General features: G+C 40.6%; 1 protein-coding gene across 1 annotated transcript in view; it reads left to right on the top strand.

Moving 5' to 3' along the window:
* The window catches only part of STON2 (stonin 2), a 73,796-nt gene extending 59,523 nt beyond the window's left edge, over positions 1-14,273 (top strand). The window contains exons 5-7 of the mRNA XM_066188606.1: positions 446-2,281; positions 8,359-8,561; positions 9,826-14,273. Of these exons, the coding sequence (XP_066044703.1) occupies positions 446-2,281; positions 8,359-8,561; positions 9,826-9,909 (2,123 nt within the window). The 3' untranslated portion in view covers positions 9,910-14,273. The remainder of the gene's footprint in view (positions 1-445; positions 2,282-8,358; positions 8,562-9,825) is intronic.
* The last annotated feature ends 12,157 nt before the right edge of the window (positions 14,274-26,430 follow it).

Genomic DNA, 26,430 nt, shown 5'->3' with positions numbered 1-26,430 from the left:
TGGATTATCCTCTAGAGCAAAAGGTATGGGGTTGGAAGAGGGAAGAAAATGATAACAAGAGTGAGGGAACATTCTAGGCAAATAACAAAAGATAACTGTAGAGAAGAAATGCATCCTGAAAGTTTAGAGGGGGAAGTTTTAAAAAATCACCGTGATATGTGGTTTCTTCTTTAAGACATTATGTTGGGATGAGATCAGTACAATCATTACTGTCATTCCTTTAATATTTCTTTCTGGATTCCTTCTCTATATTCAACTGCGTATCTCTTAATTAATTCCTGTCTGACTCCTCAGCATTTTAGCCAAGTCTTTTGACAATCTTATTCTTGCCCAACATATGAATAGGCCTTCCTTGAGTGTGCAGACTGGGGTTTTTTTGAGGAGAGAACTAGGTAACTTCAGAATAATTAGCTGAAATTTCCTCCCCTCCCCTCTTTTTTTAAAGACAATTCCTCGTCTCTCCAGGAAGATGAAGAGATAGATATGGAGGCTGTCAACTGGCAGCTGAACAACACCTCCATGAATGGCCATTCATCTACCCCAACCACAGTTCGCTTTCCCAGCTGGGTGACTTTTGATGACAATGAAGTCAGTTTTTCACCACAGAGCCTTTCTCCCTTGAAAACAGATACCCCGCTTGCAGAAACACAAGCTCCAGATGTTAACTTTAATTTCACTACATCCTTAAAGAAAAGAGAACGTCCTAAAAGCACATTGGGAGACCTCTCCAAAATTCAAAAACTAGATCTCTCCTCTTTAACCAAGTTGCCTTCTGTTGAAACACCACCATGGAGTGCTACTAATCCCTTTCTGGATGAATCTCTTCGAGATGTCCAACCTTCACCCATCAATCCATTCAGCTCATTCTTTGAGGAGCGAGAGAGGCGTTCCAAAAGCTCTTCTGTCTCCAGTGCTCCAGGCAAAAGCCAAAGAGACTCTCTCATTTTTCTCCATCAAGAGCCTGATACCATCAGTTTCCATGAGGCAAACAAAACTGTAACCCATACAGATGCTGTAGAGCAGCTCAAACAGCTCCAGATTGGAGACCCAGATTGTGTGAGCAGTCCTACCTTGCCTGATGATGACCCCATGATGCCATATGATCTGGATGCAGATGTATCTAACCTGGCACCAGCTCAGCCTAAGGATGGATGGCCAATGATGCTGAGGATCCCTGAGAAGAAGAACATTATGTCATCCAGGCACTGGGGACCAATATATGTCAAGCTGACGGACAGTGGATATATACAGCTTTTTTATGAGAAGGGACTAGAGAAGCCTTTTCGGGAACTCAAACTTGAAATCAATCATGAGATTTCAGAGCGCAAACTGCAGAACTATGATGAGAATGGAAGGATACACAGCGTGCGGTTGGATCGCACAACGTACAAGGAGAAGAAGAAATATCAGCCTAAGCCAGCCATTGCACACACTGCAGAGAGAGAGCAAATTATCAAGCTTGGGACTACAGATTATGAAGACTTCCTTAGCTTCATCACTGCTGTGCAAGACACACTGATGAACTTGCCAGCTTCATCAACAGATCTGAGCACAGTGGGACTGAATTATCAAGAAGAAGAAATCACTGTGGATGTCAGGGATGAGTTTCATGGCATCTTGGCCAAGGGAGATAGTGTGATTCTCCAGCACAGTGTGCTGACTCATATCTATGTTCTCAGCTTCCTTTCTGGCCTGGCAGAGTGCAGGCTGGGCCTTAATGATATCCTGATCAAAGGGAATGAAATAGTTGCAAGGCAGGATATTATGCCCACTACTACCACTAAGTGGATTAAATTATACAGCTGCCGGTTCCATTCATGTGTGGATGAGGATATGTTTAATAACTCCCGTATTATCCTGTTCAACCCCTTGGATGCATGTCGGTTTGAACTGATGAGATTCAGGACTGTCTTTGCTGAGAAAACTTTGCCTTTTACTCTGAGGACAGCTGCCAGTATCAATGGTGCTGAGGTGGAGGTGCAGAGCTGGCTGATGATGTCCACGGGGTTCTCCTCCAATCATGACCCTTTAACTCAGGTCCCGTGTGAGAACGTGATGATCCGCTACCCCGTGCCGCGTGAGTGGGTGAAGAACTTCCGCAGGGAGAGTGTCCTGGGGGAGAAATCTTTGAAAGCCAAGGTGAACAAGGGAGCCACTTTTGGATCAACCAGTCTGTCTGGTTCTGAGCCAGTAATGAGAGTAACTTTGGGAACTGCCAAATATGAGCATGCCTTTAATTCCATCGTATGGAGGATAAACCGACTGCCTGACAAAAACTCAGGTGAGTGGCACATACCATCTCTGCAGGAATAGACTAAAATGAGTAATATATTTTGAAAGATAGGAAATACTGAGTTTAAATGGTGATAGATATATCATCCTCTGTAGTATACCAAAGAGCATAAGTTGGTTGCATGAAGTATTTGTCTGACCCTTCATAGTAATAGTTTTACGTATACTACAAATATAGCTAATGATAAAACCAGTTTTAGGTTTTCTGGATGCAAAAATATGTGTTCTGTTTTAGCTTGGAGGTATTTAAAAGAGGTAGTACTTAGGGAAATGGTTTAGTAGTAGACTAGATTCATGCTAGGTTAGTGGTTGGACTTGATGATTTTAAAGATATTTTCCAATAAATGGTTCTGTGATTGTCTGATTATGAAACCTAGGCATCAAACATCTGTGTGCTCAGGACTGTTATTGTAAGCACCACTTTTTCACATAACTTGCAAAAGCAAGATTCTGTGCTATGGGACTGAATGACAGGATCAGATAAATTGCTGTACCTCCAGCAAATGTGATATCTTTTCCATGCATTGCCAAGTGTACTGGTCCAGTGCCCTATATTGCAATGCTTATGCCACAGTTAATGCCCCTGAATTATCTGAAATGGTGATTGTAAGAGAACAGAAGACATTGCTCAACCATTAAAAAAAAAAAAAACCAACAGAAATTTCCAAACGCCATTTTGTGGCTATGTTTCTGTAATCAGTGCAGACAGGGAATTACAGCTTAAACCTGAAGAGAGAATACTTACGTGAAACCCACTTGGTATTTCTATCCCAGGTCTTTGTATTTCTAGTAACATGGTCGTAATTAAACATTAAAATAATGTAGGCAAGCTACTGCTCCCTTTGGCCATTTCTGCCAGGCATTTTATTTGCTGCCTGTCACCCATGGTGCACAATAAAGCTGACAACTCAAGTTTATTTTTATTTGTCGTGAATTCTACTTCTTGACCTCTCTGATCTGGAATAGCTTTTTGCAAATGAGATGGACTTTTCGGTATTAAAGCTGTAGTAATGCATCTGGCTGACTGGGAGGGTTTCTATATTCAGTGTTCCCTGAAGGAAAGTTCATTGTGCTACCAGATTTGGCACTGTCTATATGTTTTTCCTGAGTTTGAGTTACAGTGTCAGCAAAACAGTCATCCAAGTGTCCTAATCTTTTGGTTCACGTTTCAGCCCAAGGACACAAGTTTACACCACCAGTTACAAATTCAGAGGGATATCACTGACCAGAAGGGAAGGCTCCAGGTTTCCCGTAGACTGAGCTGTAAGAAGACAGAGCTTGGGAACTTAAGAGAAATGTAGCAATGAAAAATTAACCCCAGGCTGTTTATGAGCAATAACATGCTTGTGAAGAAAATCTCAATATGCCATCTGCACAAGCTCTGGGAATGAGATGCTGTGAAATTGGGCCTTCTGTGGCATCTTCTCTCCAAAGATCTCAGTGTACCATATAGGCATCACAGCTGAGGAAACGAAAGCCCTCAGACTTTTACACAATCACAAAACATGCCAGTAGCAAACCAGGAGAAGAGGCAAAGCTTCTCTCTACTGCCTCCTGCAAGGTGATGCTGCCTTACCTGTTGCTACTCTGAGGGAGATATTGATCTGTGCCTCTTGTTTCCTTCTTTCCCATTGTGACTCTTTATTGTGTATACACTGTGACAGGGGGAAGGAAATACATTACAGATTTGTTGCTGCTGTTGGACCCCTGCCACAGAGCATCTATCCATCAGTGTCATCATGCAAAACGCAGGGCAGTTGGTATTTGTTTACATCCTGAGAGGAAGAGTGTCCTCACCCCTCCGGTCAGATCAGATGTAATTTCAGGGAAAGGAAGAGCCTTGGAAGCACTGTCTTGGCCAAGACACATGAGGTATGTGAGAGGGAGGGAATCCCAAAGTGATGACAGGGCAGGCCAAATGTAGTTTAAATCTGACCTTGCCCTTCAGGGACTATTTCTGTTTATTGGTGGAACTTCATCCCATGGTTTTCCTTTCTCAAAGTATATGGCAAACAAAGAGGTATATAAGTGGTACTCAGAAGCATTCATTCCCACTCCTCCTTAGATTTGCCTGATGGACAACATACGCTTTTGTCCAAGTGATACTCATGTGGGATCTAACTGCCAGCCTTGTGCATGTTTGGCTGTATCCAGCCGTATCCACAAGTCTTATAATTACCCAACTTCATGTATTTGCAAAGTCATTATAAATGATGCAGTTCTCAAGCACTAAACATAAAACTACTCCACTGACTCACACTTTATGCTCTCTTACTGTGATACCGGTAACTCACCTTAAGACCACTCTTGGTCTTCTGTAATTATCTGGCCTGCTAATGAACTCCTGTGATGCCTGGAACTCCAGAGCAGGAGAAAAGTAATGGCATCACATTGGAGCTGAGGGAAGTGCTGCAGGTGACCACAGCCTGCAGCTCCAACTCCACGAGAGGCCACACAACACGTCCACACCACCTGGGACACATGCATTTCATGGGTGCTCCAGCACATGTGCCTGTCTGCCAGACGTGCTCACAGGAGTACACATGTGGGTAGACAATTTGGGACTTTTTGTTCATCCACAGTGTGTGCTCTGACACATAGTCCCTTGCAAACACAATCCCAGAACTCCAGAGGTCTGCAGATAGCCAGCTGGACCTCCTGTGCTTCACTCCATTCCCTGAATGTGGACTGGTGCAGTCTCTGTGTAGAGGTGAGGGGCATGACCCCCAGCCCTGCCATCCACAGGAGAGTGTGTCCCTACTGAAGCTCACTGCTTGTATGCAGGTTGTAGCATCCTAAGAACTCAGATTGTTAAAAATTATTTCAGCAGCTTTGCACTCTTACCTAATTTTTTTCTTTTTTCTTTCTGTGCTTTCTAATGGGATGGGGCCCTCTGCACTCTAAGTCTAGGAGACAGTGTTATCAGCACTGTCCGTATTATTTTGTGGCCAAATTATCTGCTTATGACTGAACATTGAAAAACATATGACAGATGAGGGACAGTGCATACTCTGACTATGACTTCACCTAAGGAAAAAATATGGACTAGATTCTACTGAGCACACAACTGGAATCCAAATAGCAAATATTTGTCCAGTTTTACAGCTTAGTAAACTTCATTGCCTGTATCATATTTAAAATTTGTATGAACAAAAGAGTTGATGAAGAACGCCTATTTGCAGGCTGTTTACTATTCCAGTTGCTGCTGGCTGGGCTTCACATGTTCTTTTCTTTTTTTAATCCACCAGTAGAATACTAGGGAAGCATCCAAATAGACATTGATCGTGGGAAAATGCTCTTTCTGTGAAGCAGGGATGTAACATCTATGCAGAGCCTTGGATCTGGATTGGAACTTTTCTCTAGTTTGGCTGTAGATCCCAGGCATGCTGCCTGGAATGCTTTCTGAAGTAAATTATATCTTTAAATCCAAACATGTTGGGACATTTGGAGTGTCCTGAGTCATTTGGAACAGATTCTCCCCAGTCACAGTTACACTTGCATGCATATGAATTATCAGATCCTTGATTATCAGAACAAACTGGTAATAGCTCAAGGAAACAAGAGGTGCAAAACAAAAGCAGTGTGTTGATTCCTGCTGATTTTACTAAGAAGGGTACCTGTCCATTAGAGAAAGAGCTCTGAATGAGCCTGTTGAACAATCTAGAGGTGGTGTCTCATGAGCTTCATGCCCAGGACAGTAATGAATACTGCTGGGCTTGGTAATTTTGCAATAGCTTCAGTGGAGGAGTTGCTTTCTTAATCTGTTCACCTTGTTATCTACCACACTGAGCTGGTTTAAATTAATAATTTACATAATTTTTTGGGGGGGATGGGGGGGAGGGTTGTTACCAAGTGTCCAGTTGAAATTATGAAGAGTTTAAAAGCTCAGCTCTCCAAAGCACCTGGCATGCAGTGTGCTCAAGCCCAGTTAAACACTTCCTAGTGATACCTTCACACATACCTGCCCCAAAAGCAGCTGAGCACATGGCAGCACAAGAGTGTCACAACACAAGCTGAACGTTCTGCAGCTGTGGATGTGGCCTGCACCAGAGCACTGAGCCACTCTTCCTGGGCTGCTGGTGTGCTCCAGTCTGAAGGAGGGAGCAACCCACAGCAAACTAGAGAGGAAAAGCATATCAAAGCAGATGAGTAAGGATTACAATGAGGAGTCTACTAAAAGTGATACAGTGTGAGGAAAGTGATATGAATGGATGGGGAGTCTGAGACTGGGGGTTGGTTGCCAATACTGAGTGCTGATCACAGAGTTTTGGAGCCAGTTTTAGGCATCTTCATAATGCAGTACCAGAGAGCAGTGCTGTGTCACCCAGGGGCCCCATGGCAGATGCTGAGTTGCACTGCCACCACAGCTGTGCCCACCACAGCCAAGCTCAAGAAGTGGCCAGAAGCAGAAGCACTGCAGTGCTGGAGGGCACAGTGATCTCCCTGAGAGCTCCTGGGGCTGCTGCTCCCTGTGGTGGGCCCCCACCAGGAAGGTCTGCTGTGCACCAGAGTTTTTGATCCAGAAAAAGCTTGTTCATGTATGGAAAGCCAGGAAGGGCTGTCGAGCAGAGATCCTGGCTTGCTCTAGAACCAGTGCAAATGAGTCAGTACTCTGCTTGGGATAATTAATCCTGATGAAAAGCAGACGTATTTTAATGCTTGCAAAATTTGAGCTTCTGTTTCTGCTTGATACTGCACCCATTCATTCATATCTTGGCTCCAGCTGTGGTACTGCATATCCCTGGTCTCTGCTGAACTGCACAGCCTCTCACTGGATTAGCTGCACACACATTAGCTCCAGCAGTGAGGGAACTTTGGCTAGACTGTTTTGAAATATGAGTCTGACTCTAGGTGAAATTCTTACCCAGACTTACACCGAGTAGAATTTTTTCCCAGCTCTGTTTCAGAGGTCAAGTGGGATGTAGCAATTCCTAAGCCCTCTAAAGACTGCCTAATTTTGTCCTATTGGGACAAGTCATGTTTCAAAATCCCACATCTTGCTTTTCAGGCTTCAGTTTAACAAGGCTGACTTTGGGCTAAGCAGGTGTATCCCTGCTTTTCCCAGTGGGAGCTTCTGGGCTTTCCCCACCCAGTTCTCTTTACTCTGCCTGCATTCCTCCTTCCTTGTCTCTGTGCTGTAGACCTTGCTGACCTGTATGGAGAAGAACTTTCCCACTGAATGAGTATTCAGGAATCCTAAAGCCTATAATAAAGGCAGGCAATGATTCCATTCATTTACTTATACATTCATTTACACATACATTGATAATAGGATCCTTCCAATCAGAAAGCCCTGTGTAGCTGTGAAGGCTTTCATCCTCATTTTGCAAATAGAGAAACTGAGGCAGAGACATTAAGTTACTTGCTCAAGAGTTTAAGGAGTTGGCAGCAGTCAGAGAAAAAGCCAACGTAGTTTGACTGGAAGTCCCTACTTTAATTTTTAAACATCACTGCTATCCAGAAAAACAAAGAAAAAAATAACAAGGGTCATTTACATATGACAGAGCTAAACTTCACCTCCTCTCCTTGCCATCCTTAATGACTAGCCACCTTGTCATGGGTTCAAGTGAGGAATAAATGGTTATTCTGAAGCTTTACACGAATTTGCTTTTTTAACACTGGAAAGTTATTTAACCTTGTCCAGTACGTTTTCTTCTGCTAAAAAGATGGATAACAATTTCAAATAAACATCAAATATTTCCAAATTTCTCCTTTCCTTACTATAATTTCATAACATTTCAGAAGGATGTGCCACAATGTACTTAGAATGTGACAAACTCTGAGGGAATCAAAAGATGACAAATACCTTTACCCTACTGTGCTTGATTTACTTCTTATATTTTCACCCAGTAAAAGCAAACTAGAATGATTAGCAATCCTCTTTGTATTTTGTTTCATTCCTTTGGTAACTTGAACTGCATTGAAGCAGGTAAGACTCTTGCTATGAACTAGTTAACCTAGGGAGGTTCTCAGTTTCCTGCAGCTTTGTGATGCTGCTTTCTCCTAGGCATTGTGTTTTGATTCATCTGACACAACTCTCATGATTGTTCACTCTCTTTTTTCCAGCTTCTGGCCATCCTCACTGCTTTTTCTGTCACCTAGAGCTTGGCTCTGATCGGGAAGTGCCTTCCAGTTTTGTCCGCTATGTAGAAGTGGAATTTGACATGCCCACCACTTCTGCGTCCAAAGCCACTGTTCGGTCCATCTCTGTCGAGGACAAGACCGATGTGAGGAAGTGGGTCAACTATTCAGCACACTACAGTTACAAGGTGAAACAGAGCAGAGCTGATCACCATGGTCACTTTGCATGCTTCATTGTCTTGAAAAGTGTGGGCAGACAAATAAAGTACCGTGGACAAAAGAGGTGGGAATTTGGCACATGCCAGGCTGTGTGCAGTAGCTACCCATATGCAGCTATTGATTCATGGCAAATAAGCAGTGGATTATCCCTCAGCAAAGATGGAATAAATTTGCTGGCAGTTGCCTATGGAAGAGCATGCACAAAGCCAGCTCCTGGGGATTAGCTGATATGAAGAGCTTGAACAGGGAGTTTTGCTGCTCTTCATAGTAGGTGTGCTACCGTGGGAGTCCTACTGCAGACAAAAGAATCACGTTGTTTCTCCACTTAAATATTTCTTCCTTCTGCGTGCCCTAAGGAGAGGAGCAGATAGGAAAGTGCACTATGTATATATCTGTCAAAATATCTCAGTAAATTTGCGTTTTAGCTGCAGAGAAATTGGCATGCTACCTTGCCTTTTTTGAGAGCAGTGGTAAGAGGTTCTGAAAAGACTCATTGCAAATATTTTTACTGGTAATTGTAATTATATTCGTAGTAGTTTCTTAAATTCCCTGGAGATGGTATTTGATCTTCCTAAGTATCCTTTTTAAGAATTAAAACATTGGATTATTCCTGAGTTTTCAGAGATGTGGAAATCTAGAACCCAAAGATAGATCCCCTTGGCCCTGTTCCAATACAAATTTGTATCTGTAGGCCAAAGCACCTCTGAGCCTGAGGACAGCAGGGAGTGTGCTGATATTTGGGGTAGTGTTAGACACCGCTTCAAGAAGTAGGGAGTTGGATTTGACAATCCTTATAGGTCCCTTCAAACTCGAGATCATTTAAAAAACCTCTTTGCTTTATAAATCAGTCTTTGCAGAATTTATAATTAAGGCTGGTTTTGTGCTGTCATGTAGGAGGCCACCTATCATCTGCAGATTTGGTTCTGGGTTTGTATTCAGAGTACAACTGGGAATAGTAATGAATATAAAATCATGTGAGTTCTCTGCATGACATTATCTCTTCTGGAAATCATTTCATGACACTGCTAAATTGTAGAACTGCTTAGATTAGACTGAAAATCCTTACAAAATAAAATCCGATTTCCCCTGATCTTCAGTCTATTTTTCCTCACAACCTTTTCAGTTCACCAAGAGTTTCTTCACCTGAGCACAAGAACCACCACTGAGGAAGATGTGTGAATTTTTTGTTTTCCTTCCTCATTACAAATTTTCTTCCTCTTTTTCTTCTACCAGGTCGAAATAGAGCAGAAAAAAAGCTTGAATGAAGATCTGAAGGGAGAAAATACTGCAAATGTCAATGAATGTGCTACACAGTAAAGGAAGAGCAGTCTGCAAGCCCCAGGAGGGGTGGTCAAATTAACAGACCTGGAAGAAAGGACTTGCAAGGGTTGGGTATTTTTAAAAAAAAAATTCGGGACTGCTACTTTTAAAATAATGCTTTGAAGAGTATAGTTTTTTTTTCTTTGTGATGATCCATACTTTGAGAAGAATGTGGTCAGTAGTTTGTTTGGAGGCGATCCATGTGCTTTTGCTAGAATGGTATAAAGTACAGTTGTACAGTCAAGCCTGCCTTTTCTGCCTTTTCACCATTTAGGTTCTGCACTCAAATATGGTCGGGCAACCATCGCAGCCACACCAGAAAACAGCCTTTATCTCACACTCTTGCCCTCCCACATTAAACATTTTGTTTCAATGCCTTTTGTTTTGGCCATTGACTGAATTGCTTCCTTCTGAACTGCCAAATAAAATTCAGGGAGGATCAAGTGAAAAATTATATAAAATCTCTTTTCTGAAATGGTCCACAGAGTGAAAACCCTGAGCATCACTCTGGAGAATCAACACACTCTGCATCTTAAACAAAGAGAATGGTCTGTGTGTTTAAGTAGATGAACTAGAGACAGGACAGCTGATCACAGAGCTGTTCCTCTGTTCAGCCCTTCCTGTCTCATCCCTCAAATGACAGCATGTCACTGTGCACATTTTCATGGGGTTTGCACAAGAAAGCCTCTGCAATTTCTTAAAATTTTTACTTTGTAGTCTGAGCCGTTCTGGTATCTTGACTGAACATGGTCGTGGCTGCTAGCAGTAGGGAATGTGTGTTACAATAGTGGAGATACCAGAGGGACTTTGCTGAGATTAGATCATTCCTGCCTAGAAAGGTATTTAAGGGAAGAACATGGGGGTTTAGTTTTGGGTTTCGGGGGTTTTTGTACGTTTTCTTGGATGGGTAAAATGGGTGGTTATTGAAAATGTCAGAACACAATTACTTTAACAGAAAATGTTGTTTGTTTTCCTGAAAATCCTTGGAAGTCTGTCCAGCAAAATATTATTTTCATGTTCTATCTTGAACCTACCTTATCAGTAACTTGTATCTTTATAATACTCCCATTAACTGGGCCCCAAAATCTCCTTCCAAAAATTAACAAGCTTCTATCACGAAGATGTTTTTTATCCCCACTTAACTGGAAGTAATAGGAAGTCTTAAAACCTTTTTCTAAATAAAAATGCAGAAGACATAAATCTGTCATTTACACATATTTTCAGAGAAAACAGTGTTAAAAGTACCCATTTTTAGTTGTTTCTGTAGCTTGTGTAATATTTTGTCTCGTAATGTTAAATGTAAAGTAATTTATTAAATCATTTATCTTTTGAAAGGTTACTACTGACTATAAAATACACATTTGGAAAACTTTGGCAATGTAATTTAAAAACAATGATTTAAAATGAAAGTTTTTTTATAAATTTATTTCATTTTACATTTAATATAAAAAAATACATTCTTGATTTACCACTTTCACTGTGACTCCTATAAAAATTACTACAATGTTAAAATCCCAAATAAATAATGAAATTAATTTCATTGAGTCTTTAACTGGTAGTGGTAGAATTTAAAATAAATTGTAGGGAACTTAAAAATGCCTTTTTTATATGCACCTACATTTCAAGCTTGCATAACCCTAGTGACACATACGTACACAGGTACACCAGTTTCAAATATGTAAAGTCTCAGTCCTTCTAGGATTCACTAACAAGCTTGTAATACTCCATTGCAGGTAGCCTTTCTGGGCCCAGGATGCTCCTTGGAGCACACCAGTTAATACTAAGCATTTGCAACATCTCTCTGTAAATGGAAGAATACTATTAACTTTTATAAAGAATTTTTAAATCAATGGATTAAAATTTCTGATATTATTAATGATAACTTGTATAGGTTGTGAAATATCTGAGAACACGGGGCTGAATTTGTGACTGATTCTCAGTTCTGGCACAGGTTGGCTGTGATGAATTGCATGGCAACTCCTCTACAAAATTCACTCCTGTTCAAAAGCAGTCGAAGAATTTCTGGGTGGTCTTCTTGCTTTTCACTGCAGCTCCTAATGTACAGTTTCTGAAATCCCACCATCAGGAAATCAAAACCAAGCTGAAGCAGTGCTGAGATGTTACTAAGGAAATATGAGAATGTTTTGTGAAAGAAACGGAGATTTTCTATTCTGACCTGCAGGCTCAGTGTCTGATGTTTTTTGCCTATTTATGCTCAGCTCATGGAAACACAAATATGTAATACAAGTTAGCAAAGTTATGCTGTACACCTTAAGAGGGGAGAAAATAAAAGGAATACGATTTTCCTTTGCTGATGGATTGTTAAACTCTTCAGCCTCTATCATACTTGTGCCACGGAACAGTCTGTGTTCCGGTAGCTGAAAGATAAACATATTGGAACTTTATGGACTTACTTAATTTCCTCACCACTTCATCACTGATTTCTTTTTTTATAATTCATAATGAATGATAAAACCTAACTCTCATCTTTCTAGTGTAGTTGTACACAGAAGTATTTCTTCTAGTCATCATGAATTTATGCAGGCAAAACTGGAAAAGTGTTTTGGTTTATATGAAAGCTATTTTAATCCATTCTCATCTCTGGAGAGTGGTTTTAGATGTACCTGCCACTGAAATTTCAAGAGTTTAGGATGAAAACCTCAGTCAGAGTTTCAAAAGATCCTCTTTCCTAAGGACTGGAGTAAGTGGTTTGATTTTTCAAAAGAGTGCTAATAACCAACATCTTTAGAAACTCTATTGTTGGTGTCACCAGGTGTCTCAATTCTTTTTTCAGTCCAGCACCATTAGGAGCATTGAGAATTTGAACACTGGGATCCTAACTGTCCTTACTGAGGTCTCCACTGATTTTTATTGTTTAAATAGTTCCAATTTTTCAGTGTTACGCACTGTTAAATACGTACTTTATGTACATATACTCTTCACCCATGTGAGTATAGTAGTAATTTAAACAGACCGTGGATTGGAGTGAAGGGAAAAGATCTGAGAAGTTTGTGAGTTTGAAAGTAGCAGAAAATATTTAGATACAAGCAGTGCCTGTAGCGGGGATGATTTTTTTTAATCATGCAGAGAAATCTCTCTGACTAGTTTCAGATTACTCCTTCTTTCGAGGAAGATGCAATCACTGTCCTTTGGTATATTTGAAAGCTTTGTAGTACTCAAAGACTCCATGCAGGAAATGTGCCTTCAAGGTAAGCAGACGTTTACTCCCTGAAGCGATTCTCACTTTCAGTCCCCTTTCTATTTCTCAGTATGGTTTTAATATTTGTACTGTGGTAAGACTTGAGATACTGTATGGAATTTTGCCCAGAAACATAAAGTGTCTTTAATCACAAGGGGTAAAGATGAACAATATCTCCAGGCAGCTGAGCTTATTTTAGTTAATGTCTCTTACATTTATTAACTATGGACACTCTGCTAGAAAAGGAAAATGGGTGAGTTCAGCTGAGAAATACTAAAACTGACTGATGTTATTTTCATTCTTTCTTTTATTTAGATTTAAATTTAGTCATCCTATGAAGAAGTCACATATAGCAGTATCATTACAAACACTGCAGAAATTATTTTCCTTCTCTACTGAGTTGCTGGCTGACAGTTACTTGATAGGATGTCCAGTGCCTGTCTACATTATTTAGTAGCTGCTAAAACTCCCTCTTGAACAGTCACCTCCCGGGACAGACAGCAATTGCATGCAAAAGAGCATGAAAGCAAGTGGAAAAGGTGTATAAAGTTCAGCCTGGAGGTGCTTGCTCTTTTGCTTGCATAAAATTCTCAGAAATTTCCTAGGCCCTTCAGTGCACTAATCAAGTCCTTGGTAGGTCACCTGTGTTCCAGATGGTGAAAAATTTCTTTCAGTGACTCTTAGCAGTTTGTGTGCATAGCTGTATTAATCTTAGAACTGACCAGCACAAGAATTTGCAGCACACAGAGATCACTTATGAAGTAGTTACCTTCTTCTGCCACTAGAGTTAAATCATGCATTGTCCAAGATAAAAAATTTCGTGTGATAACGTGCACAGCTGTTCCTAATGTTCCTGTTCTTTTCAGTCAGCCAGTCACCCCTCACACTTTCAGCCATCCATCCTCCCATCCGTCCTACCCTCCCTCCCTCTCTCTTTGTTTCCTACTTGCAATTCATTCTTTGCACTGTTGACATTGTTTGGTTTAATTATTATTTTGTAACATGCTCCTACCTTCTTATTTTGTAAAATAAGTCTATACACTGGCTAACTTCATAGAAGTGGTTTATTATTTTTCTTTACATCAGTTGAAACGGGATGTCATGTTTTGTTGAAACTACGTGGAAATTTAAATAAATGTTAAGATGAAACAGCATATCCACATTTTCACTGTGAAACTGAAGTTGTATGTGCTGTATGTTCTGATAAAACAGAGGTCTTGAATTCAGAGGAGGAAAGGGAATATTTTGAATGGAATAAAGGACAACATCAATTACAAGTAATGGGACTACATACAGAAAAGAGATTACTTCATTTCATCATACAGATTGAACAATAGATTGCAAAGGAAATGGAGCAGGCCTATAGCTTGAGCCATATAACAGTTTGGAGTAGTACTAACATAATAAGGAAGATGGCCCAGCATTTGAACAAATCCATCCTGAAAAAAAGTAATTGAGGATTGAAGCCCCTGCTCAGTGGTCTCTTCTTTGACCACGAAAACCAGGAGTACATGAAAAGGTGGTATCTTCCTGTGATCGAAATATTTGTTTGCAAAGCAAGTATAAGGTCTAAAGTATGTAGAGTCCTCTGCTATGATTCTCTGTGTTCTTTCAGAGTTCAGTAAGCCATGTATAATTTCATCCATATTTCCACTTTTCTCAGAGTCAGTTAGACTCACTTCAGTCTGTTGTTTTTCTCAAAAGCATTCCTTGTATCAGACTGAAGAGCTGAGCACTTCTTTTGGCCAAATAAAATCAGATACTCATCATGAGGGCTGTTCAGAGTATTGCTCTGAGCTCAGTAAAACTGACAGTAAGTCAACCATTTTCCAGTATCAGAAAATGAAACTACACAAGGTATGATGCCTCATATTTGTTATTTAAGAGTAAATCAGTCAGCCAGGAAAAAAAAACAAAAGTTAAGATTCAGGGGCTGCTAGTACTAACAGGTTTTTTGCTACAATTCATATACTCAGTCACTTTTGGAAATTAACGTATAAAATTGGGAAGGTAGGATTTTATTAACCCTGATAGCTTGCTAATATGCATAATGTTTTTAAAAAGAAAGAGAAAAAAAAATCTAAACCAAGGAGCTCAAAGTTCCTTGGCAGTAGTCTATTCCTTAGAGATAAGCCAAAATAACACCCTATAAGAGATGGGGAAGTCAGAGTGGCAGTGCAACGTGTACGCAAGCAAAAGACATCACTAGAATGAGATAGCACAATTTGGAGAGGAAAAAAAACGTTTTCTTTCAGTACTCTTAGTTGCCATGATTGCTCACCCTGACTAGTCAAGATATGTTGTAAAGTTTTAAGACAAAGAGTGCTGAAGGTCAGCTGGAAATGAAGCAAAAGATGGAGGAGCAGCCCACTTTTTCAGCTTAGGTGCAGGTGTGGGTCACAGCAGATGTGTCTGAAACATGAAGTGCACCAGTCCCAGAAAAAACTCCTGCCCTTTTACTCACAGTATCAGAATCCTAACAGCAACTGCTGTATATAAAAAAGTAATTGGAATAGTATTTTATACACTAGCTGTGAAAGGTGTCTTTCTTAACTCTGAATAATGGGACAGCAAAGCCTAATGGACAGGGGTGACTGTAGTACTGCCTTCAGTAGCACTGGGGTACTTCAACAAGTGGCAGACGCATGCTGGGGCTCAGGAGGTCTGCGCAGACTAGTCCTTCCCTGGTTGAGGGCCTTTTGCAGCCTCCCAGTTGTTACTACTCCAGGGGCTGTAGATAAACTTTAGTCAGCTCAGCCTAAAGAGCTTCTGAAGGAAAAGGCTGAATACAGGCTGCATACAGCTGAAAGTAACTTCTTAAATTGGGAGCCTCTTTTGTAAAGGTTTTCCTGATGTAGGACTGAAAAGGAGAGCTCAGCTCCTCTGTGGAAGCAAACAAATTTGTCAGGGCATGGTCAGCAATTTTACTAATACAGAGTACTCAGATTGAAAGGGAATGAAGTGGGAAAACCTTGTGTCAGTGCACAGATGCAGGCAGAGTAGCAGAGTTCTGACTTCACGTCAACCAAAAGAAAAGCAAAACTGCAGACAGTTTTCAACTCAGATTAAGAATTCAGCTGCTATGGCATCCCCTGTGCCCATCTCCCTTTTATCCAATCCTTGTTTCTCACTGCAGCAGTCAGCAGGTTGGTTTCATTATTTTTGCCCAAACTGTTACAGGTACCCTTTGCCGTGGCTGTCAGCAAGTGATGATGCAAGGGGAACACCCAGGGGAGGGCTGGTGGCAAAATGGGATATGCTGAAGTTACAATCTCAGCAGAGAAAAATGTGTGCTAATACCTCATGAAGCCCTGTGGCAAGTCAGGAACTATGCAAAAAAAAAAAGTGATTTGGGGAGTCCCAGTCTACAAATACTGATCTTGGGAACAAAGGAACAAATACTGTAAAAATTAATATGAATATTATGAAAGACTGGAAGGCTTTTGAACAAATACAATTAGATTTGGATCTGAACCACATTGTCAAAATCAGCTCTCAAATTGTTCAGGGCCAGCAGACACAGCATGATGAAACTGTGAGATGACTGACATTTGGCTTGGTAAATTGGGGTGCGTGGTATGGGTCCTACCTGGAGAAATGAACCACAGATTGGAACAGCAAGGCACTTAGCTGTGTGCTTACACTCCTTGGATTCTCAGAAGTGAAGGGACTGTTGCTCTCTAGTGGTCACTGCTAGGTTCTTGCCTGGACCACCGACCTGCTGCACCAAGCAGCCTCAATGAATCACAAGTCTCACTGGTTTTCAGGATTGAACTCCATGCAGAAATTGGCGCATTGTAAACCAGTTGGATCTCAAAATTGGGTGTAAGAGTTGACTACCTCAGCTGATTCCATGTTTAGCTGAGAAAAGGACAACAGACAATTTTTCAGTGGCATTGACTAGCCTGTTCACCTAAGTAGTCCTTACCTGTCTGCACAGTCATGCACATATTACATTTAAATTTACATCCATAAAGTACTTCAAATACCTCCAATAAAAAAAATGCTCTAATAGGATCATGTTTAACTATTGTCTATAATAAACATTTGTGTGTGTTGTATAGGCATGCAAGGATATATACAAATATGCATTGATGGAAAGAACAATTTGAGAAAATGTTTGACCTTTTTATTTTTTGGACAATCTTAAAAGAGACAGCCACTCCCCAACACCCCGAGGTAAGCCACTGTGGCTCAGTCCAAGTCTGGGCAGCCAAGCCCACTAATCCTGTCTGATCAACCCCCATGCAGCTGCTGCCTCATTCTGGAAGTACAAAATTCCCAGAAGTTCTCATAAATTTGCATGAAAGATGTCTGCAAACACCAACTGTTCTTGTATGTGACCCAAACTACCTCATTTCTATACAGCCAAGGCTAGCTTGGGTTTTCAAGCCAGGTATTCCCCTACTCTGCCTCTCTTGAGGATTCCAACCTGCTGTTGTGCTCACAATGAGCATTGGGTACTGTAAAGCTGTGCACTTGTCAGAACACTGCACTGCTGGGAACTGAAGGGGTTTGGGATCCCTTTCTCCTCGTTTGAGGCTACCTAGATGATCAGCACAGAGGTGGAGGTTAATTAAAGACTGAAAAGAAGGATTGAAGGCTTTGAGGGTTTACAGTACTAACCGGGTTTGTCAATCCTTGACTGCAGTTTATGAAATTCTGTTGAATATGTTATGGAAATAGTCCTTGGAGCAGGAATTAGACATCAGATCTACCCTTCCCCTCCATCCAAATTGCCTTCTCTTTTGAGCTCACTGAACCTAGAAGGCCTGTTGCCCAGTGAAGGTACTTAATAGGATAAATAATCGTACCATTTGAGCTTAGTTCCTTATGTGTTTGCTGAGCTGCTATGGAAATGGAACTGTTTAAATACATCCTTACAATGTATTTTCTAAGAAGCAAATAGTTACAAAAAGTATTCTTCCAGAAAAAAAAAAGATCTTTCTGTATTAGAGCCTGGCACAAATACAACTGTATGCCTTTAAATAATGGGAATAGTTTTCTTTCCCATCTAAAAAAGGACATGACAATCAGTTTCAATCTCTCCTGAAGTAATTTCTTACCTAAATTTTAGGTTTAAGAAAATTATGTATTAGTTACTGATTTTCAGCTTACATTGACCATTTAGTATTTACAATGCATTGAGTCTAGGTTCATAGGAGTTACAGCCAACAATCGTTCTCAATGCAAGGACTACTGGACAGTTTTATCTCAAAGAAGGAAAATTTGAAAGTATTTCTCGGATTTGTTTTCTGCTGGGGTTTCTATACTGCCATAGGAGTTCTGCCTCCCTCTTGTGGCTACCTCTTTTACTTTCAGCTTGGAAAAGAAACATTCACAGTGCAGCCATGATCAGAGTTTCTTATAGTTGCCTTCCTGATATGTCTCCTCCTTAAGTTTAGTAAAAAAAAAAGCCCCGTTATGTCTGGATTCTCCTACACAACAACAACAACAACAACAATTATTATTATTATTATTATTATTATTATTATTATTATTATTATTATTATTATTATTAATCTATGTAAGAGAGAGATTCGTTTTCACATTCATGTGGGAACAACTGAACATTTTTGATAAAATCAGTGGCAATTCAGGCTGGTTACGTTTTGTAATTGAGTCTGAATGTTTGGATTCAAGTCAGCCACATGTAGGAGCTCCACCTAGGACTACTAAGATATACTCCAGGGGACATGATATTTTCAAGTCATGCAAAAACCCATGTCCTATATATTTTAGGATATCAGTTTGTTCTTTCCTATATCATTCCATTTAAATATTACAGAGTCCTTTCCAAACATGAAGAAATCAAGCTATCTGAAGAGTTAAATAAAGGACTGTACCTCTAAGATGACAGGAAAACCAAGATGGCATTAAATGGCTGCCTTGGAATGGTAGAGCCCCAGCTGAAGCAGATCTAATGTTCCTCTATTGCTTCCCCAACCGAGAACATCTCCCTTCAAAGCCCTTAGCAGACTTACAGCATTTGCAAGGTGACTGATCTTGAGTGTGCCTGTTCTGTGCCCTTCATTCTTTTGCAATTTACACTGATATCACTATAGCACTTTATAGCCTGACACACCATTGAGAAAGAGATGTAAATTTTATCTTGAAAGCCATAGCAAGAAAGTGGGCAGGAGGGACATGAATATCTCCAGCAGAAGTCTACAGTAATGGAAAGAGAATAAGCTGCACAGTTGAAACACTACTGCTGGTCATCTTGCTTTGTCAGGTCTAAAACAAAGCATCTTTCTAGTTCTACACCACTTGTTTTGATCCTCCAGCTTCATCCCCAACTTCATCTGGCTTTGGCAGCAGGGTAAGGGACTTGCTTTGACCCCGCATATATTTACGTAACTGTTCAGATGATGTGGATAGGGACTTTATCACTTTGGCTTTGAAAGTACTCCCATTCGCTTCACATTTGATGATACCCATCAGCACCTCCTTGACAGCTGGCCAGTGAAAACATTCATGAGAGGTGAGCCCAGATGAGCTCAAAGTACAGACTACCAGGGGCTGGCTGCAGTGACAGCGAGAACTTCTCAGGAAAAATCATCCCTTGTGCCGACAGACCACATCCAATAAAGGCAACATGGCATCCTCACCCTGTAATTTTAACACTGTCTGCACCTGAACAGATGAGTCAGAGCATGGGTCAGTCTCTCCAGCAAAAATGCAGCTGTCTGAAAACTACAAACTGGAAGTTCTGTTTTCTGCTCAGCAGGTGTTCAGCTCATACCATAAAATAGTGCATGTATTGCAGATGTGATGGGATACCTCACTAGAAATAATTTCTTTCAACAGAGACACAGCCACACTGACCACTAATCTGCCCAGAGTCTCAGTGGGAGAAATGACATGGCTGATGTCAGTAGACCATATTGCAAATGTAGGAAGATGAGTAGTGGAAGATGATGCTTAAGATGGAAAAACTCCCTTTTGTCCAAAGCAGCAAGGCAGGGAGTAGGAAGCAGCTGAGGGAAAATGTGAATTCCAGTCTATAAGTGCAGCTTCCCATTTTTTAACATGCTTGCAGCTGTCAAAATCTTGCTATGTCAAAGACTCCCAGGTTATATATCAATTACCATGAAGACTGGAGCAGAGAGGAGCTCTGGAATGGGTCCAATGGGTCTGGAAACAGGTTAGGAATGACAGTAAATGCCTAGGGTCCTATAGCTCTGCTACAGGATGAACAGGGCTGGCTCATTCCCGCTGTTTTCCTTTCTCTTAAAGCCAGCGACTCCAGCTGCCCAGTAGGTCTCACACTTGTGCAGCTTTGCAGTTAGATAATTTGCCTCAAAATGAGAACTCCACATTAACTACTCATAAGCCATGGGTTGGTTCCAGCTGAGTTTATGTTCACTGTTCCTCACTGGGAAGACTGAATTCAGCCAAAACTGAACTGGAGTTGTTTTCTGCAAATTCCACCCAATCCTGTGAAAAACAACCCTAGAACTCATCAAGGGGAAAAAAAAAACATTCTGCTTGTCTGTCTGATGCCTCTCATGCTGGGTCCCAAAGGGGACATAGGATCACCTCTGAACAGACTGCAAAATGTATGGCACACCTCTGGTTTTTCCATGAAAGCTGTAGACTCCTTGCCCTTGAATCTATGAAATTCTCAGCAACCCAGAAGCTGGTGTGGATTGCAAAGCCACTCATCTGGGCACAAAGGACCAGAAGTATTAAGTGGGAGGCACTGAGCATCTGAAGTGGAACAAACCTGCCTTGCACAAAAGCATTTTTAGCAGACGTGAACATGTGCCTGAGGGAAAAACCAGAGTGAAATACATCACAGCACATCTCTGCTTGATGACAGCAGCCTGTGTGCTGTCTCCCACTCTGCCAGCTGTGCCAGGGAAGCTGAGGCTACACAAACACACACACACTCCCGAAGGAATCAGAGTTATCACTCACACAGACCAGCACCATGCCATAGTTCCACACTGCGTATTTGTATTCTGGCGTACCCCAGGTGAAGTACTCTATCTCTGGTCACCTCATGGAGCCTGAGGTATGTAAGGCTTCCAACAGCACAATATATAGGTCACTCTGCAAATTTTTCTCTACGGATATTTCATCCTCTGATGTTTATATATATCAGGATTAACTTTGCTAAAGTTAATTCAGTTCTGCTGTGGACCTTTGCACATCATAGCAGCTGGCTGGAATATATGACAATAATCAGTAAAAACATTTATCAGCATGTTATGTACAGCTCTGCTTTGGATCAGTAAAGGAGGACATTGCGTATGAGGAGACTAATTGGTGTTTTAAGTCTGGCTTTTTTTTTTTTTTTAATCCGACTTCTCTGTTGTTTGGTTTCACGGATCAGAGTCAGCAATATTTTGGCTGTTGCTGAAACATCATTACAGCTGAGTAGCTGTGATTCATAACCGTTACAGTCTGAGTGAATAATATTACTACTTTAAAAGCACTTCAAAAAGGTACTAATGCAGAATATGTAACTCAGAGGCACTCCTTTACCTCACACCCTTTCAGAGAAGCTCTAACTTTCAGAATTTTAGGGACTTTTTTTAGCTATTTAAGCATTGGTACTCTGTAATCAAATTATGAATCATCCAGTTTGTGGAGACTTCAGCATTATGTCAAACATGAACACATGTGAAAAATGAAGGGGTGGTCTATGCTCTAAGACCAGTAATCTTCCTGCTACAAGCATGAGAGTTTGATTACAGCAAGCGGGGTGTGCATTTTAGTAATGGCCAATTCTTCTTCAATAAAAGGAAGCCTGGAGACTTTTCTACATGACAAAGCATTTGGCAACAATGTTGTTTTGAAGCATTTCCTCCTCTGGTCACTTATTTCTACTCCTGTCAGCTCTTTCAGTTGCATTAACAAGTCTTTTGTAGGGCTGCCCTATGAACCAGATCAGGAAACTGATCCAGGTTAAAAATTAGCCAACATAGGAGGAAAAAAAAAAAAGAAAAAAAAAAAGAAAAAAAGAAAAAAAAAAGGAAAGGGGAAAAAAACCCAAACCAAACCAAACCAAACCAAACCAAACCAAACCAAACCAAAAAAAAAAAAAAAAAAAAAAAAAAAAAAAACCACACAACAAACCACCAAAACCAGGCACAGCAAGGAACTGGCAAAAGCAGAGAGTGGTGGCACAGAGACAGAACGAGCACACAGTGGTATGGGAAGGAAGTACAAAAGCCTGAAATCCTCATTATCACTGAATACTTGGGGGTCGTGAGAAAAACTGAGTCAGTGTCTCAATTAAGCTTTGCCTTTGCAAACTAAGTGTAGTTTTGTCAACCAGAAACATGAAAAAAACCCCACAGTCTCTGGTCCCCAAAATCCACGATGGCAAAAGCCTCTGCTAAGGTGTAAAATAAATGTAGCATATGGCAAGAGCCTGGAAAAGACGTACTTGTCTCCTCCAGCTGTAGCTGATCATTTACTAGAAACAGCTGTTACAAAGACCACGGTGCACAGATGTGTAATGATTCTCGAGGAAAGTCAATTTCCTAAGCAGAGGAGGCACCAGTGGTCCTAGTAAAGGAATAGTTTTGCAAAATCTGACATGGAGTTTGTGTATAAGTGACTTGATTTAGATAGACAGGTATCTGCCAGGGAAGATTGGAGTCTCCCTTGGAATGGAGAATGTAAGGCCCCCCCACCACTTTCCAAATTATTATAAATTTGCAATTAAAAGGCTGTCAAGCAAAGATTTTGGGAATAGGTATAGCAGTTCTTTTCTAGGGATATTAAAAATACAAATGTTGTAGTACAAAAGAATAAGCAAATGAACAAACAAACAAAAAATCCTAGAAAACTCTGACAGAGTCAGAAATACAACCTGACACCCTGTTGGTCAGGGTGTTGGAAACAGTCCAAAAGTAAGCCCTCCTGGAGTGACAGATGTGGTCCTGTTGGAAGCAGATATGGTCCTTTAGAGAAAGGGTCCAGAGACAGGTCCAGTCTTCCTTTGGGAGTCCCGTGGGAACACCAGATGACACTTGTGGCTCCTTTTTATCTAGATGGAAATCATTTGGCTCCTCCTCCCTGGGTAGAGCATCTCACAATGGGATGATGTAATGGGTCATGTCATTGCTGAGCTTTAATGGCCCATTAACAGAAGATATCCCCACGGAGGGAATGGGAGGGTGAACAGAGATAAGAAACAATGCCCCACCCGGTTTTAACAGCTGGCTTGTTATCAGAAAGGCAGCTGCCCCCTCCCTCCTGGAGTTAAAACAGATAAAGAAAAAAAAAAATCTCCCCAACCGGGTTTCAACAGATGGAATAGAATAAACATTTTTTTTGCTTTCATAACCCAAGACAGTAAGTCAGATAGGGAGATATGAGTCTGCTAGAAAAGATATCTTGGCATTGGCAGGAGAGGGTTGAGTAGTTGTTAGTGGCAGCTTTGGAAAAAAAAAAAATCTCTGGTCCCCTGGCTTTTGTGGTGCTGTTCTTCAGTCTTTCAAGAGGTGAGAGATGTGTTGAAAACAGATGGAGACAGACGGAGCTACAGTAATGAACAGCAGCTGGTCACCTGCTCATGTAGTCTTCTGTGAAGCTGCAACTTGGGTATTTTGCTTGGGGCAGGGAAGATTGTTTGCTAATGTTGGTAGCTATGTGGCTCTGACTGGATAACTAAACACATAATTTTATTTTCCAGTTTAGACAAGCCCTAATGAGAAAGAGGTATATATAAATTGTTATCAAAAAACTATACGTATTCTGAGAGTAAACAGCCTATATTAAAGAAAAAATTATTCGTATTTCCTACTTTGATTCAGTAAGTACTTGGTAAAAGCAGAGCACGCCTGAGACTCTACAAATCTAATGATGAAATAAAAGCTTAATGTGTAACTCAGAGGACTCAGAGGCACTCCTTTACCTCACACCTTTTCAGAGAAGCACTAACCTTCAGAATTTTAGGGACTTTTTTTCAGCTTCCTTGAAAGCCTTCCCTGCTCTAGCACTTCAAAGATGAGACTTCACTGAAACATTTTGTGCCCTCTACAAGATCATGAGATGCAAAATACACTGCTGTAGGATGAGAAGGTTTAGCTCTCTGTGGGCTGTGAGGAGGGCTGTTGAATTGTACATATACTAGACCCTGAAAACTGGTGTTACTGTGCTTTGGTAAAGCATATAGCTGTGCTTCAAATTCTAAATATGAGAGTAATCCAACTAGAATGGAGGTGCCTTGCAATAAGGGCGATATGAGCTATTTCATTCCATTTCTGCCTTGCTAAAAATACCTATTTGGAAAACCTGTTGCTGAAGGAAAGAGGGAGATGTTTATTGGTTTTGGCTTCCAGCTATTAAATCATGGTGAGCAGGCTGTTAGGAGAATGTCAAATAATACATATATATTTTATACCATTTAATTAGGGAGTTTTTATTCAATACCTGAACCCTATCTGAAAGTCACATCACATAAGTTTTGTTATGTGTCAGCCTCCTTTCTGACTCTTGAGGGCTTGTTGCAACCAAAAAAGTTTCATTATGATGTGTCTGCTTTTAACTTCTGCCTGTGCCCAACGTTTTGGATTGTAGCTTGGGCCACTTATTTTTGGTTTTAGCTCTGTATGGACACTTAAAAACCCCAAAGAAACAAAAAGAACAAACCCCACAAACAAACAAAATTTCTCAAATTTCATTTAATGTTATCTTCTTTCTTTGGTACAGTGAATGGAAGCACTGAGAGAGACCTGGAGGAGAAAATAAGCTCTAATCTCACAATGTGTGAACAAAACTTCAAGAAGCATTTTCCCTTAAGAACATTTTTTAGACTGCCTTAGTTCTGTGTATGTTCCTGTTTTATCCTATAGCACAGGCTCTTGCAATTTGAAGTTTAAATGCGTATCTCATTCTTCTGGAAACACACCATTATAGAGGTTGGGTGAGAAGGTTTACTTTTTGACTAAAAATACTAGTGTGTTGCCAAAGCCTTCTGAGAAATGTTCAACAGCTTAGCTTGCTTTTAGGGTAAGAGTGTAATAAATACACTGGGTGAAAATTGTATGTTGTCTTCATGCCTGAAGCAGGAGACTTCACCAGTACAAGAGCAGATTGGTAACGTGGACAAGACAATGATGACGACTCTGGAAGGTGTGCTGACGGTGAGCATCATTCCATCATCCTGTAATATAGTTAACACCAATTTTTGTTTTCCTAGCTTGACCACCCCCCTCAGAGGGAAGGGGAACTAGTAGACATAATCACAAGTCATAAACAAAACAAGTTTTGTTTTGTTTCAAGAACTAGGAAATTAAAAACCACTGTTGTCAGCAACACCTCATTCCAAGTAGTCTATTCTTCACTGTACGATCAGAAATTATTTCAAAGAAAAAAATGCATGCTGATACTGCTCTGGTAGTGATTTCTCCAGGTGTAGGAGATCAGACATACTCATGACCTCTCTTCAAGGCAGAAGAATAGTTACGGATTTTTTTTTTCAGATGAACCAAAAAAAACCCAAACAAACAAACCAAAAAAAAACAACAGAGAAAAATAGAAATTGATATTACAACTTACATTGAATGTGTTTGAACTTAGCATCAAGATTTTGTGGTTCTTTCTTCCAGCTCAGTTGCTAGCTGGTGTTTTTCTGTAGCAAGCACAGATACTTTGCATCTCTGACTTTCTAAATTCAAGTGTGCCCCATCCCTCCCCTATTAGCAAATACTTATGCATCAGTTATCCCTTTGCAAATGTCTTCTTGAAGACATGCTGTGTAGAACAACCCATTAGTACTTGCCAAGAATTTTAAAATGGAAGGGTGGTCAACCCAAAAATCATACTGAAGAAAATGGATTTCTTCCTTCCTCACTCCCTGCAGCTTCCTACTTGCAAGTTCAGAAATCTCTGTTCTAAAAGAAGTAGTTTCATGATGGACTACAAAGAAGATGAACTACAGATATCCCCATATCCTAGACCCTTTGCAATAATTTAGCTCCTGTTGCAGTGGTCAGTAATTTGCCCTCCTGAGGACAAGCAAGGGATGCTTCTGAACAGGCCAGGAATCATCCAGTGTACTGAATGTAGACTGTGTGTCTCTGAGTGCAAAATGTTTGCTGTAAAAGATGGTTTGTCTTTGTCTCAAACATTTGGTGAAGAAAGAAATATGCTTGTGTCTAGGACTAAGTGGGAACTTTTCTATATTATTTCCTTCTCTAACACACCAAGGATCAGCTTTTGATCTTGTGCACAAATTGGTTTTTCCCTACACTTATCCCATATTTGGCACAATTTTTGCATGGAAGGAGAAAGTTTACCCAAATGTCATCATCTTTGATATAATGATATAATGTCCATCTTCACTATGGGGCTCA

The sequence above is a fragment of the Chamaea fasciata genome, unplaced genomic scaffold (genome assembly GCF_029207755.1).
Source record: "Chamaea fasciata isolate MVZ Bird 193981 ecotype frontalis unplaced genomic scaffold, bChaFas1.0.hap1 SCAF_7, whole genome shotgun sequence".
Classification (NCBI taxonomy): Eukaryota; Metazoa; Chordata; class Aves; order Passeriformes; family Sylviidae; genus Chamaea; species Chamaea fasciata.
The sequence above is the reverse complement of the archived record's forward strand: the minus strand, read 5'-3'. Positions and strand labels throughout refer to the sequence as shown.